We start from the raw sequence: 19,318 nt of genomic DNA on the forward strand, positions 1-19,318 counted from the left end.
TCAGGAGCTGGGGGTAGGGAGCTGGGGAAGTAGTTTTCAATGGAAACAGTTTCAGTGTTTGGAGATGAAAAGAGCTCTCGATATGGAAGGTAGTGATGGTTGCACAAGAATGTGAATGTGCTATACGTGGAATAAAGCAGAAAGCTTCTAAACCCCTCGGAATGTCCTGAGTGATGGGAGTATCTTTTATATCTGTATAAAGAGCCCCTCTGGAGCACACCTGAGTTTATGCTACTGAGGTGACTTAGGGTGGGGCTTCTACAGAGCACCAGAAAGACTAAGTGATTAGAGGGCTGGACCTTTCAGTCCTGCCCACTGACATCTGGCAGTGGGTAGAGGGAGGGGCACCACAGATTGAGCTCTGTAAAAACTCTGGAACGTCCCCGTGGGTGGACGCACGCAAGAGCCTGGAGAGTGACACACCCCAGTTCCATGGGGACAGAAGTTCTAGGCTTGGGACCCTTCCAGACCCCACCCTATGTGGCTATTCATCTCTATCTTTTATATTATCCTCTACGATAAATTAGTAAATATAAGTAAGTGTTTTATCTCAGTTCTGTGAGCCACTCTTAGCAAATGAATCAAACTGGAGGAGGGGAAGGTGGGAACGTCTAACCTATAGCCAGTAGGTCAGAAGCCAGTAATGATTTGCAACTGGTATCTGAAGAAGGGACCGTCTTATGGGACAGAGCCCTTAACCTGTTGGGACTGATGCGGTCTCCAGGTAGACTGTGAGAATTGAGTTAATTGCTGGGCGGTATGGGAAAACACACATTCAAACTCTACTTTTTACCATACCAAGCAAAAGTGACTGTTTAAACAAACTTCTATTTGATCATCTCATTTCTGGCCATTCCTGCCATAAATATGTATCATGAGAATAGACCATTCTCAGGCAAAGTTATTCAAAAGATATACTTCCCTGGTCATATGTACTGAAATATAATCATTTGACTAGTCAAAAAACAAAAATATACTTCAAAAATTAACAGAAATAGATTTTTCTCAAATGTCTGATACTTGTTCTAGTGCAAATATTAGAAGTTAGGGGTGTGGATGGAAGTAGAAGCTACTGTACCCAGTAAATGGAGAGCTATAGGTAATGGTCTTAACAGAATTACCAAATAGCCAGCCTGCTGTCTGCGACACTCGTCTCCTGTTATTTTCATTTGAAACAAGGAGAAAGAATGATACAAGTTTTTATGCCTTTGTTCAGTACCACTCTCAGCAACCTTTATAAACCTCTCTAGCACCTCAACTCAGTTCACTGCAGATTAGCAATACATAAGCCAATGCCAAAATCAATGAGATTCAAATCTAACCTTTTCCTTTTAAAGAGCATTCCCCACCCCACCCCACCCCCGCCGCTTAAGGCCTTCACACTTGCAATAGAAAGCTGTTTCCAGTGGGAGTGTGTATGTTTGTAAAGAGCAAACAGCAAGATGGGACAGAATATACAATTTAAATGAAACTAAAGTTATTCATCTCGAGGGTCTCTTCAAATTTCTGATCTGGAGTTCAATTATCTTTGGGAATGATGAAATTAATGAAGCCCCAGCTCACTGTGCAAGCATCTTCACACTTCTTCATTCAATAAATACGTATTAAGTGCCTACTCCCTGACTAGCAGTGTTCTAGGTGTAAAGGATAGAGCACCGAATAAAACAATGTTGTTGCCTTCGAGGAGCTTACATGCGAGTGCAAGAAGCCATGTAACAACCAAATATATGGTATGTCAAATGTGTGTAAGAGTATGAAAAAAAATCAAGGCAGCATAAGGGGGGGCACTTTAAATAAGATGGTCAGGGACTTCTCTGGTAAGGTGAACTCTGAGTGGACAGTATTTGAGAGTATTTGGAAGAGTGAAGCATGTGGTTCTGGGCTGGAAACGTACTATGCAAAGGCCCTGAGCCTAGAGTATACTTGTCCCAGTCAGTCACAGCAAAACAGCCCATGTGGGTGTGAGGACAGGAGGGTGGGCCCTGGGCCTCTGGAGACAGCTATTAGGGAGGGTCTGGGGAAGAGAAGCAACATAAAGGCTCACTCTGCTTGCTGTACAGAATATAAACTGTAGGAATACATAGGTGGAAGCAGGGAGACCAATTAAGAGGCCTTTACGGTAATCCTTGTGAGAGATGCCAGCAGCATGGGCCAGGGTGATGGTGGTAGGAGTCAGAGGTGGCCATATCCTGAGAATATTCTGAAGCTAAGGAAGACATATGCTGAGAAAGTAGGTGTGGCATAGGAGAGGAAGGGCCAAGGATGGCCATAAAGATTTTGCCTGCTCAACAGCTCCCATGAGATACGTAATTAGAGAGTGAAGTGAAGATGGAAATTTACTTGCAGCATGAAAAATCCCTTCAGAATACCTGAAAAGAGAGATGAGAGGAGAAGACAGATAGAAAGCCTCTGGCATAAGGTGAGCCAATAAAAACAACAGCTATCATTTCAAAATGGACAGAGGGAAGGAGATGATGGAGCATATGTAACAACTATATAGTTTTCTACATAATATGGAACAAGGAGAAAAGAGAGCCCTACCTACCTATGGTATTGTGAGGATTCAGTAGAATAAAAGCTCCCTCCTCTTTTATTTTTCTTTTCAAGATTTTTTTTTTTTTAAGATTTTATTTATTTATTTGACAGAGAGAGAGACAGCAAGAGAGGGAACACAAGCAGGGGGAGTGGGAGAGGGAGAAGCAGGCTTCCCGCGGAGCAGGGAGCCCAATGCGGGGCTCGATCCCAGGACCCTGGGATCATGACCTGAGCCGAAGACAGATGCTTAACCACTGAGCCACCCAGGCGCCCCTCTTTTCAAGATTTTTTATTTATTTATTTGAGAGTGTGTGAGCGAGAGAGAGAGCATGCACACGAGTGTGGGGGAGGAGCAGAGGCAGAGGGAGAAGCAGGCTCCCCACTGAGCAGGGAGCCCGATGCGGGACTCGATCCCAGGACCCTGGGATCATGACCTGAGCCAAAGGCAGATGCTTAACTGACTGAGCCACCCAGGCGCCCCTCCCTTCTCTTTTATAAACTGTCAAACACTTTCCAAACGTCAGTTAAAGTCATTAAAGAGGAAAAAGTAAATGTGACATGTGGGGAATGTCAAAATGACCACACATACACAGGGTGTGCGACTGCATATCTGGCATTTAAATATACTGGAGCCAATGTTGTGTCATTTTGATGATCCTTCAATAAGTATATATTATAGTGGTATATTATGCCCAGATTCCTTATGTGTTTAAAAATAAACAAATGAGAAAAATATCACACTTTTGTGGGATGAGTCAAGATCCCAACAGCTTCAAAACAGCATTATTTTTAATGAAAACATATGTTCCAAATTGCAAACCACTGAGTTTCCACTCAAGTGTCTGAGTGAGAAAACCCAAGTGCCAGGGAATTTAGAAAAGAGAAAGACGAAATGAGAGATAAGATATAAATTCCTTTCTCCTTACTCACGGCTCCCTCCAAAAAAAAAAGTCTATTAACACAAGTATAACAGAGGCTCTCCTTCCAATGAAGCTGAACCTCATGAATCTTCAGTGTTAAATAAGATTAATGCTGCCTTCACATAAAAGCAAAATGGTAGATGAGCTTATTAAATTCATTTCTTCAAAAAATCTTGAAAGCCAATTAATGAGTCTATTCCTGAAAATAATGTATCTGTTCTTTAGTAATGCCAGATAAAATTGTTACTGTGAAAATATACTCAGAACCAAAAATGTTAATACTATGAATCTCTACTGAATTAATCACTGTAAGATGTATTCATTATTTTGTGTCTTATTCCACAAGAACTCTTTTATTAATTCATGATGATACCTGTTCATTTTTTTTCATCCCTAATAATCCTAGATGAAAAGTTTACAAAAGAAAAGCACATTTTAAAAAGGCATGCACTGCTTATTGAATTTTAGAAACAAACAGAAAAGTAAAAACAATACCTCTTGTAAATGTGAGTCTTTCTTTTTGGCTGATAAATTCAAATGTTTATCAATTAGACTATAGTTCTTTTCCGTCTCTTTGTCAAACTTCTTTTTTTCTTCCTACAAGTCAGAAAACACAGACAACTATGATTAAACGGGGAAAATGCATATATATACAGTTTATCTACTGAGAAGCTCAAAATAAGATTAGGATCTAAAAATAAATAAAGTACCACTAAGTGTGATGAAGCTATCTGAAAAATCTACTGTACCCAGGCCACTGCTTATTAATCATCTTCAGTGTTAGGACTGAAGAGTCACATATTTTTTCTCTTTTTCCTTTAATGGGCTTTTTACGGAGCACAGTATTTTTCAATACTTCTACTTAGTGTTTAGAAATAATGCCATCTCACTTGTCCCTCATTAAAAGAAATAAGAAGAAGAACAACACAGGCTTAAAACAGCAAACTTGTGCAGATTTTGGCAAAGAAATGGGATTCTTTTAAAACTGAGTAAATTTTGGTCTAGATTAAAAAAATAATCATCATCACAATTGGGGAAGAAAAAAAAAAACCTTGGGAAAGATTTCCCTTAACTGTCGAGTGTGAATTTAATAATAAGACCCTCTGATCAGAAACGTCATCTCCTTTCCAAAACCTTTGCAGTGATTTCTATAACACCACTGAGAATATATATCAATAGGTCAACAGGGCCTAAAGTAACACCGACATCCTCATACTGAGACTCTTTGGTTGAGCATTACAAACATTTCTCTGGTACTGCCCAGAACTAGCATTTGCTTTTCTTTTGCTATAGAAGCTTTTTGAAAAAACAAGTATCCTAATTGTTAAATACAGAAAAGACAATCTCCCCTAACACTGTTTGCCAATTTAAGTGGATTTTTTTTTTCTTTTAAAGATTTTATTTATTTGACAGAGAAAGACACAGTGAGAGAGGGAACACAAGCAGGGGGAGTAGGAGAGGGAGAAGCAGGCTTCCTGCAGAGCAGGGAGCCCGATGTGGCGCTCGATCCCAGGACTCTGGGATCATGACCCGAGCTGAAGGCAGACGCTTAACGACTGAGCCACCCAGGCGCCCCTAAGTGGATTTTTTTTAAGTGGATTTTTAATAAACATTTCTGAGCACCAATGAGAGCACACTATGTCCTCATACTGTCAAAATGTTTCCGTTAACTTCAAATTCTCCCTAACTTTCCAAGGGCTCCTGGAAAGGAACATTCCCTTCCCTATTTTCCAACTTCTATCTTCTAAAGCAAAAATAATCTTTTCTGATACAATCTTTTTCCTAGCAGGCAAACAGACTGAACAAAGCATGAAAAGTCTATTTCTTCACATTTATCATTGTTTTTTCACAACACAGGACTACAAACTGCTGTGTGGAAACCTAGAACAGAGCCTCTGCCGGCTCATCCAAAGCTCCTGAACTCATTCCACACTGAGGGAGGACAGGCAGGCTCCGGAAGAGACATTTCTTCCCATTTGTATTCCAAGTTTAATTACACTTTAGCTGCACAACTTAGGGAAAAAAAAAAACAAAAATGTAACAACACAGAACCTAAATTCTCTTACTGAAAAGATAAGGGATTTTTTTGGGGGGGGGGGGGGGGGTGGTACTAGCTCATTCTTTGATCCAATCCTAAAGTTCTGTGACCCAAAGGTTCCCCTATGTGTGACAAGAGTCACACTTTTGTTGAAACAGAAGCACTTTTCCTTTATGCTCTTAATTTACAACTATTAAAAAAAAAGTTTAAGGCATTAATTTACGGTTACCTTCTTTTCTGCTTTTTATTACTACACTCTTCGTCAACTATTTTGGTGACTAACAAAAAAATAACATAAAACAAACATGTGGCCACCATTTCAAAATCTCCACTATTTTAAAATGTTGTTACGGTGGAATGCACACTGGGTTAGGGGTGAGAAGACAGGTCCTGGTCCGGGCCACTTTCTACTGTGACTACACACCAGCGTCCCAGCGTTCTCTGGGGATCCCACTTCTCGAGCTGAAACAAAACAGGAAGAGAAGTCCCGCCACTGCATTCACCACAAGAGGACTGCAAAGCAGGATCGTATAGGAACAAACGTTCGCTATCCTCGCAGATTCATCCTTACCACGGAGACTGAAAATATTTTTACTCATTTGATTTCATGTGAATCACAGAAGGGGACAAAGGAAGCAGTGATGCTAAAATCAGCAGTCAAAACACCCAGCACACTCAGCAGTTGTGCAGTTTGTAAGTTAACACGTGGGTAAAGTTGAGAATGAAAGAAAGCGGGGGTATCAAAGGCTTTGTGAAGAAGGAATTCAGCCAAGAAACAACATTCCATGCACCAACAGAGAGGAAACACAGTTGTTCACACATGGTATGGCGTTATACAAAAGCAGTTTTGTTGTTAAACCTGAAGACTTAAATAATTATTTCTTTTTGCATTTGTTCTCAATGCCATTATAGAATAGTATTCTGTTTCTCTGTGCTTACAGGGCTTTTGTGCTGAAATAATGAGAATTTTATTTTTTTTTATTTTATTTTTTTAAGATTTATTTATTTATTTGAGAGAGAGAGAATGAGAGACAGAGAGCATGAGAGGGAGGAGGGTCAGAGGGAGAAGCAGACTCCCCGCCGAGCAGGGAGCCCGAAGCGGGACTCGATCCCGGGACTCCAGGATCATGACCTGAGCCGAAGGCAGTCGCTTAACCAACTGAGCCACCCAGGCGCCCCAATAATGAGAATTTTAAAAGGGACTATGTTCAAGTAGCATCCAATAAAGAACAGCATCTTTTCTTCAACACTGCTATATCTGACAGACATACATACATAGATATGTGTGGATTTATATATATATACATATATATATAATAAACTGAGTAACTTATGACAAAAGGTTCTATGAAGAATCAAATTTAATACAATGAAAATTTCTTTTATAAAACAGCAATACAAATTCAAGTAATTCTGAGCCAGGTGCAATGAGTGTATACCTGAACTCAGGTACAATGAGTGAAGAAAGACAGAACTCATTAAGGAGAGGTGGGAGCAATGGAAAACCAGATCGTCCACATCTATTCTAGAGGGGAAGGTGGCCATATCATGGCTCCAGCAGATTTTTACCATGTGGGAATATAGGCTACTATATAAGCCATGTCCTTAGATTTTTCTGGAATAGCTTTGAAAAATCCAAAGATTTTTAAATGATGGCGATAGTTTGTTTTTGGTTTTGTTTTTACATTTTCACATGAGTAAGCCAAGCAAAATTATGTCTACAGGTTAAATATGACTCACTGAAAGTCTTGTAATCTGTTACAAAACCACCCATGCCCCCCCCCAAAAAACTAAACAACAGCTATTATTTAAAACAGCTTAACCAAATAAGATGTATGCTGTATAAATGGTAAAGGAAATTCAGAAACCTAAGAAATAAAACTTAAGTAATCAGGTCTTCTGAATATGTTAGAAGTAAATATATATATATAAATATATATATATTAAGGTTTTATCATAATTCACTGGGTAAAAAAATACTTAGCCAACAGTGTTGATATAATTAGTTAACTACTTGGAAACAGAGAACCACATCTCATATCAAAATTAATTCCAGATGGACTGAAAGAGTCACAAGTAAAAAATGAAGCCATAAAAAAGAACAGTTTCATCAGATATCAGAACAGAGGCATACTTTTGAGCAAAAAAAGAAACGGGAGAAGCCATAAGAACGTCTAGATATCCAAAAAAAAAAAAAACAAACAAACAAAAACAAAACCCCAAAATAAACAAGCTAAAAGGCCAACAACAAAGCAGGGAGAAGAGGCAATTAATATATAAGAAAAGAAGCAAGTATTTTTAATGTATAAAACATTCTTAAGATTAAGCATTTTTTTGCTAAAATCACATAATATTTCCATTGAAAAATGAATAAGGAACATATAAAAAACTCACAAAAACTTGAACATTTACTGTGAATTGTCCACATTTCTTTAGGGTACTAGAATTTTTTTGTTTTGTTTTAGAAGAAGGGGGAGGGCAGTTTTTAAAGTTCCCAGATGATCTTTTTAAAACGCTTTGGTTATTTTACAAATTTCCTAGGATGAGGAAATGAAAAGGCTTATTTTACAACTATAAACATTAAATAATAAGGCATGACTAGTCTGGAGAACTAGATACTTTCTTAGATATTCCAACTCTTCCCCCTCCTTACTTAAATAAGATGGGAGTAATACCACACATTCAAGAAACAAGATTCGCTTGTTTATTGTAAGGTAATATACTCAGCAGGACACTTTCTCAAATGCAATCCTGATATCCAAGCCAACCAGAGTTTTGCCTTCCCTGTTCTCCTTCCCTGCTCTACCAACCTCCTACACGCCCAGGTGAAACGTCACCTCTTCCAGGAAGCACCCCCCTACCACTCGGGGGCGTAAAAACCGCACCCCCCCTTAACTCCTGCACCAAGTGTCACCTATATCCCTGCTTGACACTTTAGTTGCCTGATCCAACCCCACTGTCCCCCTTTCTGTAAAGTCCCATCAGCCTATCCAAAGAAAGGAGAATTCAGCTTTCCTCCCCACAGAATCTAGCAGCTGACTCCACACCCAGGAGATGCCCGCCAGAGGAGGAGTGGAAGAGGAAGCCTGTGGCTGCAGAGGCACCAACAACAACAAAGTGGACGGGCACCCTGGGGTCCCAAGCAGTCGCTCCAGAGTCACCTACCCATCGCGCCAGCACTACTTGGCCAGAAGGGTCACATGCCACAGTGGCATGTTATCTCTGAAGCTTGCGTGCAGAGAGTGGACAAAAACCTGAGCGAGTCTTGTTTGGCAAGTTGCTGCAGAATAAGGCGTAAATGGGATAATAAAATAAATTGCAACTACATATGCCAGGCCCTACTCTAGAGAAATACACCATCACGTTCATGCTGTCCTCACAAAAACCTTCTGAGGCAGGGGTCATTCGTCTCCTTTTAAAGATCAGGAAATCGAGAGCTAGATGCCATAAGTCACTTGCCCTGAATCACACATCGAGCTAAGGGGCAGAAGTGGGATTCAAACAAGAAGGAATCAGGTCTTCCTGAGAGACTTGCCCTGTACTCCAAAGCTGAGATCACAGGGCATGTTCCAGAGCACCTATGCTTACCCCAATTATAGCACTTTTTAGTGTATTTTTATTGCTTTTTATTTGACATCTCTCCTCCAGAGTTGAAGGCCAATCAGCCAGGGTTTTAATTCACAATTGTACCCCAGGGCCTCCTGCCATAGGACAGGCACTGGGAAGTGTTTTATAACTAAAATGAAAGAAATGTAATTATATTAAATCATTTTTTTCTGCTTTATCAAACATAATTTGAGAGATTATTTAGATGTGCTTTTTACCCATATTTTGTAGTCATTTACAGAATCTTGGGAAATCAACTTTTATTAAATATTCAGTCATTAGATATCTAGTCTTAGAAATACAAAAGACATTTGGCATGAGGGTCAGTGAATGGCTGAGGCAGTTATAATATATGAAATGAACATCTTTTTCAACCCTGTGAGGTTACATTTGTTTATTCCATGGAATAAAATGGTAATGGGCTCTTTCCAACCTAGCATTTGAATAGGCTCTATTATCAATATAGTTTAATTGAATCTACTTGATACTTGCATGCTGCCCCTTGTTTGAAGCCACGTTGTCATTACTGGATTGCTCAAATACCTAAAAGAGCAATTTTTAATTCTCCCACTGTCTTAGCAAGCTGGGGTATTTCTTGGAGATTTTACACAACCGACTAGGCTCCTACATTGTTCAGTACCTGTACTAGTCCTCTGGGGCTAATTCGACATTTAATGGGCAGTGGCTACGGATAAAGGGTTGTGCAGACACAAGTGAGAAGTGAGAAGCCCCGGGGAAGGGGAAAGAGCTGCAGAGGAAGTAAAAACTGATCTAGGCCTTGAAGGGAACTCTGACGAGTCACCTCATGTGACACAGCACAGAAGGATGGGTGTCCTGCGAGGGGAAATGGAATATTTCCAACAGAGAGGAGCTGGCAAGCATGCGAGAAAATCAGCAGAACCTCCAAGAACAGAGGAATAAGCCCAAACCAAACAGGACAGAAGAAGAACAAATCCAAACAGAGGCAAATGGTAGAAAATACCACCTCAGGGCTTTTAAAAAATCCAACTTGCAAAAACCACCTAGCAGTTTAGATCACATGAAAACCACCATATGAACACGTCACTAGGATTCTGGAAACTGGAGAAACCAAGACTGAAAGGAACAGAAAGAGCTCTAGTTGAAAAGGCAGACAGCAGGATACGCCAGGTGGGGAAGGAGAAGAGAAAGAGAAGATCAACATCCTAACAAGGATATTTTAAACATTCTGCTATGGTCAACTTTTAAAGGCTTTTTTTTGTTTTAATCCCCACAAAAATAAAAAAAATTTTAAAAAAAGCTTTATTCTGTTTTTAAAAAAAGACCTTTTATCTATGAGAATAAAGTTATTTTTAAGTATCCCAATTAACCAGTGAGACAAAAATATGTTTGTCAAAACATGATTAAATATTTAGGAAGCACAGATGTAGAAAATCAAGTATCCAGATCACAAACCCTCCCCAGGTTCTTCTAGAATTATCAGAATAGGTTATTTAATTAGATACCTTATGTATTAAGGCAGAGTGGAGGCTAGTAGAAAATAAGGAAAGCACAGTCTTTTCTCTGAAAAACTGAACAATCTAATGAAACAGGTGTTTATGTAGCACTATGTCACCTAGAAAATCACCTTTCTCTACTCTTTATTATAACATATAAAACTGTCAGTAAAAAAAGGGCTTCTCCCTGTGACCCATAAGGACTGGCCTCCTCGAATAGTATCAATGATGCGACAGCCAATACGCATACTATACAGAACAAAAACATGGGATATATCCTTTGTAAACTTAAAGCCAGGAGAACAACAAAGGAATTTAAAAAGAGAGAGAGACTTCAGGTTGGAATTTGGCCACTAAACAACTCAAGGCATAGACTAAAACTACTAAAATAACTTCTTCTTTTAATATGGCAATCTATCCTGCCAGGTACTTACAGGATATACCCTGAACAAGTATAACATCAGAAATGGGGAAAGTTTCAGAGGGAGGAGTCATCCATCAATAGCAAATTCAGGTCAGAAATTTATGAAAACCCAGTAGGGGGCTGCCTGGATGGCTCAAGCTGGTAGAGCACGGTCTGGGAGGGTTGTGAGTTCAAACCCCACACTGGGCATGGAGCTTACTTTAAAAAAAAACAAAAAACAAACGAAAAAACCAGTAGGGTGTATGGCAAATAAAAAGAAAATATATTAAGTCATATTCATTTTTCATTTCCATAATATATCCTCATTCACCACCACCCTCATCCAATTAAAATAAGAAAAATAATAAATGGACACTATTTACATTCCATACCTACCAATGAAGTATAAAAAAAGAAAGAACCAAGATGTCCGAGATTTAAAACAGAATCATAAACTACAAAGTAGACAGTCAGATCCCCAGGTCTCTCATTTTACAGATAAGGAACTAAAGGCAGTTACTTGCCCAAGGTCACAGGTGTGAAAGCAGACCTCCAGTGACCTACTGCAAAGCCAGAAGACACAGTCAGCCTTGTGCAGCTCCGCAAACAATCCCAGGAAGAGGACCTGGAGGGTACCCCCACTAACCCCTCTCAAAACACAGCCCTTCATTAAAAACGGTAAAATAGTATGCCAACAGGAAGTGTCTAATATTTTAACAAGTCACTTAAAGGAGAACTGATTCTATAAATAGCAACTAAAAAGCTGGCACTCTTTGGGCCCAACTCTATAGCTACAGCCCTTGAAGCCACAATGTTTATTTGTACAAAAGGATTTTAATATTTTGTTTAGGAAGATAAAGGAAAAAAAGCATCACATCCCCAAGCCATGTAGGGGAGGAAAATACAAATATAAAAACTCTCTTCTCTACCTAAAATTGATGTTATTCTCTTCTGGGCCAAGCCAAAAATAGTCAACACATGAATGTTACTTTTTGTCCCTCAAGTGAATACATAAAATTCAGGAAAGGTTGGTGGAAATTATTTCCCTGGGATAATTTCAAAGCTCAGTTCACAAACTTTAGAAGTTGCTAAATATATCCCAGGCTCCCTGTGGTCAAGTCACCATATTATTCCCAGGAATCCTGGCTAACTCCCAGATCCTTGAGCGCAGCCTGTGGGTCACTCATCTTTGAATCCCCGACACCTAACAATACTGGCACATAACAGAAGCTCAATAAATTTGTGTTCAATGGAAGGAAATTACATCCCAATAACCCAATATTCTCTTCCTAGTTTCACAATGGCATCATGGTATAGCTGCGTTTCTAATCTTAAACCCTCACATCCTGCTACACTCCTCCAATAAAACTGAGGCATACAAGGAAGTAACTGCATTCCCTACAGAGGTAAGATGCTTCTATTCCAAGTGAACGTGCTGTTTGGTTAAGGATGTTTTCAAAACTCGGTATCGGAAGGTGTAGCCAAAGATGACTAGAGGTTTTACAATCCTGCCCAGGTGTTTTTGTTTTGTTTACAATTTCATATCGCCCAAAGGGGAAAAAGCACATTGAAAACATAAAACAACAGATGGTTTACTCCAGCATCTCCTTCAAAGCTGCCAAATGCGACTAAAGCATACACTAGACACAGCGGAGGCACTGCCATCGTCCGCTTACAAGTGCGCTCAAATTAGACACAAACCTTTACGGCTCCAAGTTGTTCTCTTCTGAATTTTTCCAAGGGTTTAATCAGGGTTTCAGTTACACTTAATGCCTAGAGAACAAGAATGATAACAAAAGAACACAGTATTAGGTTTCCCTAAAGGAAAAAAATCAGTATTTCATTTCCCTCTTCGACCCCACCCAGAAATAAAATGAACAACATATTTTAACTACCTTATCTCACCCTGCCAATGCAACCATTAAATCACTTCTAAATTTATTAACACGCTAGATCTCCGTAAATATTTTCAGGGAAGAGGAGGTGGGGCAGAGTGCCAGTGAAATGTGCAACAAGCAGCCCCAACACAGCTCTTTCTTCAGGGAAAGAGCAAGAGGGCTGTCTTTAAACAACAAAGGGGTCTATCACATTCATTAACAGGACACTTCTGTTTGAGATTTTTTTTCCCTCCCCGTCCTCAGAAATTTACAAGTCAATTACATTCCTTTATTAGTTAGCAGACTACATTATGTAAAGGGTTAGGTCTGTGGCTACAAGTTTAAATACACTCGGTCTTATTGAAAATTCCTCCTGAGGATGTAAGGTAAATCAGCAAAGCAGTCACAACAAAGTAAACATTGGGGGTGCTGGCAAACAGTTACAGAAGGGGAAAGTCAACATGATAGGAGCCATACACAGAGTCCAACCACAACTGCACTCATTCTTATATTGACTGGTTTGGGGCTTTTCATTTTAAGACAGAATATACAACAAACAATGCTAAAAATACAAACAAAAGGGAATAATTACCTAAGGAAAATGCATTTAACAATATGCAGGTGGGTAGTGGTTTTCTCATCCTGTATTTATTTCCAGGAGATCAAAAATATTCAGGATAGAAAAGGAAACCTCAAAATACAACAGTGTGCCATTCCTTTTTTTACCAAAAAAAAAAAGCCCCTAGAAATCCAAGCTTTAAATTATAGAAAGCATAAATGACTTAGAAAAGGAAAGGATTCTGGGGCACCTGGATGGCTCAGTCGGTTAAGCATCTGCCTTCGGTTCGGGTCATGATCTCTGGGTCCTGAGATCCAGCCCTGAGCTGGGCTCCCTGCTCAGTGGGAAATCTGCTTCTCCTTCTTCCCTCTGACCCTCACTCCCCTCGTGCTCTCTTGCTCTCTCTCTCTCTCAAATAAATAAATAAAATCTTCAAAAAGTTTTTCTAAAAAAAAGGAAAAGAAAGGATTCTGAATTTAACCAAAGGCTTCTTTGCAATGTTCCGTTAGGTAAGGATTTCTCCCAAAGAGACCATTCATACTGTGAGACAGGGAATCCTCAAAGTGACTGTGCCTACTTGAGAGGCTTAGAAGTTGAACTCTCTTCCTAGGGTTCTACTCACTCCCACCCTGACAATTTGTCACTTAGGTATCAAGGAGCTGGGGCAATAGGGAACTAAGAGAATTAACAGCAACAACTAGTCAAGGGAAAGGGATCCTTTTCAAAATACCTTAATTTTATCCTCTTTACATTGTTGACCGTGTGACCTACAACAATGGCAAACCAGAAAATCCTTTGTACTAAAGAACAGAGCAAGGACAAAGCACATACCAGGAATTCCCAACCACTCAGAACAATATGGAATGCCTCCAGCAGATAGGAGAGGGTCTGCCATACATTTTCAAAGTGATCCAACTCACACACAACATCTCAAAATAATTTAAGGCACATTTCTATGAGCACTAGTGTTGCTGCCTAGCTTCCACATCGTGTTCCTACATAAACCTACATATAAACATGTATATACACACATACATCCTCCATGGTGGCTGGCCCACTCAAGAAAGAAGTCAGCCCAGCATGACGTGCTGGGAACACAGGGGCTAGGAGCTGCTCAAGTGCACAGAAGATAGAAGCAGAGATTCAAAATCATGTAAGTATGAGCCTAAAAGTACCAGATGGGGACTTCCCCGTCCCAAGCAGCCATCTCAATAAACTTGTATTTCATGAAACAAGTATTTGCTGAGCATTCAGCCCCAGGTGCTGGAGACACGACTCTGAACAAGATTAGTACAGTCTCTGCCCTCCTGGAACTTACTGTCTAGCACAGGAGACACAGGTTGCACACGTGAATGCATTAAGTAAATGTGTAAATGCATAAGTAAATTCTAGTAATCCCTTCATATGGAGAAAAGTAGGGCTAAGGTGAGGAATTTATTAGAGGATTTATAAGGAAAAAACGACTCAGGAGAGCTCCATCCAAGAAATGACATTTAAGCTCAGATCTGAAAGATGAGCAGGGATTAGGAGTGCAGAAAGGAAGAGAAATGGTTTCCAGCCTGAAGCCAGCAGAGTCCAAAAGGCTTAAGGTGAGGAATCTGTGTATTACAGTAACTAGCAAAAGGCCAGTGTGGCTGGGGGCATAAAGAACAAAGAAGTGGATGGAAAGGGAGGAGTGAAGGCAAGGGACCAGAACATGCAGGGCCCTGTAGGCCCAGGCAAAGAGTTCTTTTATTTGGGGCATGATGAAAGCCACTGCAGGGTTTTAAGCAGGGAACTAATACAATGATTATTTAGGTCTTTTAAAGATTACTCTGGCTTCTCTGAGAAAAAGAGATTAGAGGTGAGGAAAACTGGAAGGAGAAAGATGTGCTAGGAGGCTTCTAGAATGGCACATTCTCTCGGGGTTGGAATAAGGTCATGATAATAAAAATTGAGAGGAGACCGTTTTCAGAGATATTTGCAGGTGGAATCAAAGTAACTGGTGATAGACGGAATGTGGGAAAGGGAGGCGTTTCCAGGGTCACTCCCAGATTTCTGCCATGAGCAACTGTATAAGAATACCTTTTATTGAAATAGGAAAATTTTGAGGAAAAGCAACTGGAAGCAAGCACTAAGGAATTACATTAAATCTGAGATTCTAGGAGACACCGCAAAGGTAGTAAAACATCTAAATGCCCACATGAAGAATCCAGAAAAGATGGTTCAAATTTTCGAATGTGGGAGGAGATGAGATGCTGCCCACACATGGGTGTTGTCCTGTCACAGGAGTAGGGCTCCTTCCCTCCCTTGTAACAGGATGTAAGGAGAACACAAGTATCAGTACAAATGAGCGTGCAGATTTCATGAAGAGTGGCTGGGGGACCTGCTACCTGATGGTTCTTTTTTCCATGAAGTACAAAGCAAGGCCACTTATAAGAGAGTCTGAGCATAGGAGAAAGTTTGACTAGGAGAATGAAGGAAAGAATCCTCACAAACAGTGAGTAGGGCACTTCCTAGAGAAACATGAACATTCCCAGGCAAGCCTGCAGGCCCTTTGAGATAAGTAAACAGGAATCTGTGAAGACACCCATCTGCCCTGTTGTGAGATTTTCTCTAGCAACACAGGGAGCAGGTGAGCAGTGAGGTTCGTCCCGGGGAAGAGCATTTCCAGGAGATCTAAACGTATCAGCATCACACTGCACAGGCAAGCTGCACAGAAGACGCTGACTGGGTGAGAGAAGACTTCTGGAAGGGCAGAAAACAGACCTGAGCCCGAAACAGGGCATCGGAGTTCTTCAGGCAAAGAGTTAAGAGTAAAGAGGAAGGGAAAATGGCAACCTCCGGACACAGAACTGCAAGCAATCCTGGTGTCACTAACGCAGCTGAAGAAGCCGAAAATAAGCAGAGGAGGCTGAAGAGATCCAACGGGCTCCATTCACCATCAGAGTAAGACGTAGAAAATGCCCTGTAAATGCTAGATATAGGCATTAATAACACAGACATATAAAGGCCTTTTAAAATGTGAGCCCTAAAACTCTATACTGTGGAGGAAACACTGTGCTTCACAAAAGGACCAGGCCACAAAGATTACACATGAGCAATTTTAGGTCATTAAGTATGTCCTTCACTTGGAGAATTAATTTGATGCAATATCTGACTCCCAAGGTCTAACACTAGTGTAGGACAAGAATATATGGGATTTCTGTCTTACTGTTTGCAGGTTAACAAGGAAATATCCAGAGTAAGGAAAGGTTCTGATACCACTATATCCAATGTTTTCATAAAATTTTTTGATTAAAAGTTTTTTCTTTAAAATTATCATTTTTTTCTTTAAAATATCTGGTTATGTAACTTTTGAACTGAACCTTAAGCATTCTGTTCAAGAACAAAATAACAGAGTGGCGACTAAATCTTCAGCAAGGCAATGTTGGTTGAGCAATGAGGATTGTTTTCTTCTTTTTCTCAAAATAGACTGGAGACTCCATGGAATCTCTCAGTTCCTTTTATAAATTTCACAGAAGTATTATATATTTGTTAGTAATGAGTGTTACTAAAACGTTCTAATGCCAAAATGTGATTCTTTTTCCCCAGTGAAAAATGAATACCAAATCAAAGACTGCCCCTAAAACCCTAAAGGAAATTTCTGGTGATAACAGTACCCCAATTTGAAAGAGACAGCTGAAGTAGTAACACGGACATAAGCTTTCAAATACTAGTACATTAGAAATCAATATGGTAATTTAAAGAGAAAAAGAAAAAGCAAATATAGACTGTGATTTTAGAATCCACAAATAAGATTATATAACCATATTTTTCCCCATAAAATACTTGAACAAGCCACAAAAAGAAGTCATAAAAAGCCTTGACTAATGAGCCTTGGAAAGGGTTTTGGATAGTCTTGCTTAGAAACAGAATGCAGCATCTACATGAACATAAAACGTGTTCATTTACCAGCTGCTTTCGCCTTAGGGCAGGAGTCAGCCAACTTTTTCCTATAAAAAGCTGGGTTGCAACTACTCAGCTCTGCCATTTGCACAAAAGCAGTTGTAAACAGTATATAAGTGAACGAGCACAGCTAGATGCCAGCAAAATTGTATTTACAAATACAGGAGGCCAGGTGGGCTCAGGCCACAGCTGGCTAAACCCTGCCTGAGAGAATCATCTCAAGTATCATGGCCAAAGAGGTTCTACTTACTCTTAACGGATTGTATGTATTTTTTTAAATATACATTTACCATATTTCAGGGTACCAAAATTTGGGAGGAAAGGTTGAATGCTGGATGAGAGAATCACAGTTCAAGTAGCTGTCCAGCTGAAAAGAAGGATTCAAAAGTGATGCTGTCGAGTTTGGCCAGGATAAGCAATCCAGCGGGTTTCAACACTGAGAGGCAATTGTTCAAGTGTAAAACTATCTTAACAACAATTTATGTGAATTTGATAGCAGGCTTTAATAAGGGCTTTAGTCCCTAAAAATGAGTTAACTGAAAGTCCAGCATGAGTCAAAGGAGTCATAAGTGGCCCTAAAAAAGAATGAACACATACACTGTCTATGTTCAAACCAAACAAGGCAATCATTCAACTGTGTCCCATAAGATCAGAACCTATCTCAATAGGATGGGTACTGTGGTTTAAGAGAGACATTTTCTAACTGGAGCGAAGCAGGAATGTGCCCAGAATGTTAAAACAGTTTAGAAGGAATAGGAAAACCAGAGGTGTTCGATGGAATTGGGGAGGAAGAGAATATTCAGAGGGAACATGAAAGCTACCCATAAATATTTAAATAGATGCTGTAAGAAAGAAGAAAGAAATCATTCTGATTTACTTAGAGAAGACAAAACCAGGTCTAATGGGGAGAAGCTGTAGAGCAGTTTCTCAGTTCGCTATCAAGAGGAGGTCAATAAGACCTTCATGGAGCAGGCAAACTATGACCTCTAGCTCTTTTCACACCAACAAATACAATCTAGACAACTGATATCCAGGGATACTCTACCACAGAGGCCTGCACTGAGAGAGAGCTGGCCTAGGAGACCTCTGGGGTCTTACCCAGCTCTAGGATTCTACGTGAGTTGGGAGAAGCAGAAAACAAGCTACATTTCATGTGATTGGCCAATCACAGATTCCATTAAAACCTCACAATTCAAAGTAAAAGAACAAGATTATTTTATAACAGCCTGGGGGATTAAAAGTTCTCCAACTAGTCAAGTCTGAAATCCCTATTATTAGGTATCTGGAGGTGAGAACTTAAATGTCTAAAAAGAAAAGAGAAGAGAGGGTGGTATCTCTGCCTGTCTCCACCGTTCAAGCAGTAGCTGAGAAATCTGTTGACAACGGACAGCTGACCAGCAGAGAATCAGACTCTGCTTTGGAGAGGAACCTCTGCTGTCGCTTTAAGTTTCCCCATTTGGTATCGAAGGCTAAGTTCTGATTCTAAATCTAAAGAAAATGGGGCTTGGATCTAGAAACCATATTCAGTAAAAAGGCAAAACTACATCCTATGAGATCTTTAATAACAATGTTTTCAAGTCTCAGTCTAGATAAAACAGTGAATAAGTCCATGTAAGTACTAAACCATGCCTTTCTAATCACTCAGTACTAACAAGGATAGACGGAGTCTAATGGAACAGAAGGAATTATGTCTGTTCCCCATGGCCCTTGTTATTTTAAGCCTGGATTCCAAGTGTTCTTGACCCCAGAGGAATGCATAATCTGAGAGCAAAGGAGAATTTCCACTATTTTCTCCCATGACCTTCCAGATACTTCCCATTTCATTAGACTAAAGGAAAACTCTACTTTCCAACTCCAATATCGAGAATAACAGCAAAGAAACCATGCATCAAAGACATGTTTCTTACTTTTTTCTTGAAACAGAACCTCAAGAAAGGGTGCCAAGGAACTATTATTCATATATATATGAACATAAGAA

The 19,318-nt window shown here is 39.9% G+C and overlaps 1 protein-coding gene across 2 annotated transcripts in view; it reads right to left on the minus strand.

Moving 5' to 3' along the window:
* Positions 1-19,318, minus strand: part of ARHGAP10 (Rho GTPase activating protein 10) — a 358,624-nt gene that overhangs the window by 199,129 nt on the left and 140,177 nt on the right. For both annotated transcript variants that reach the window (XM_021698767.1, XM_021698766.2), the window contains 2 exons: positions 12,679-12,750; positions 3,951-4,052 (listed from right to left, as the gene is read on the minus strand). In XM_021698767.1, the coding sequence (XP_021554442.1) occupies positions 3,951-4,052; positions 12,679-12,750 (174 nt within the window). The remainder of the gene's footprint in view (positions 1-3,950; positions 4,053-12,678; positions 12,751-19,318) is intronic.

Source organism: Neomonachus schauinslandi, chromosome 2 (assembly GCF_002201575.2).
Source record: "Neomonachus schauinslandi chromosome 2, ASM220157v2, whole genome shotgun sequence".
Lineage (NCBI taxonomy): Eukaryota > Metazoa > Chordata > Mammalia > Carnivora > Phocidae > Neomonachus > Neomonachus schauinslandi.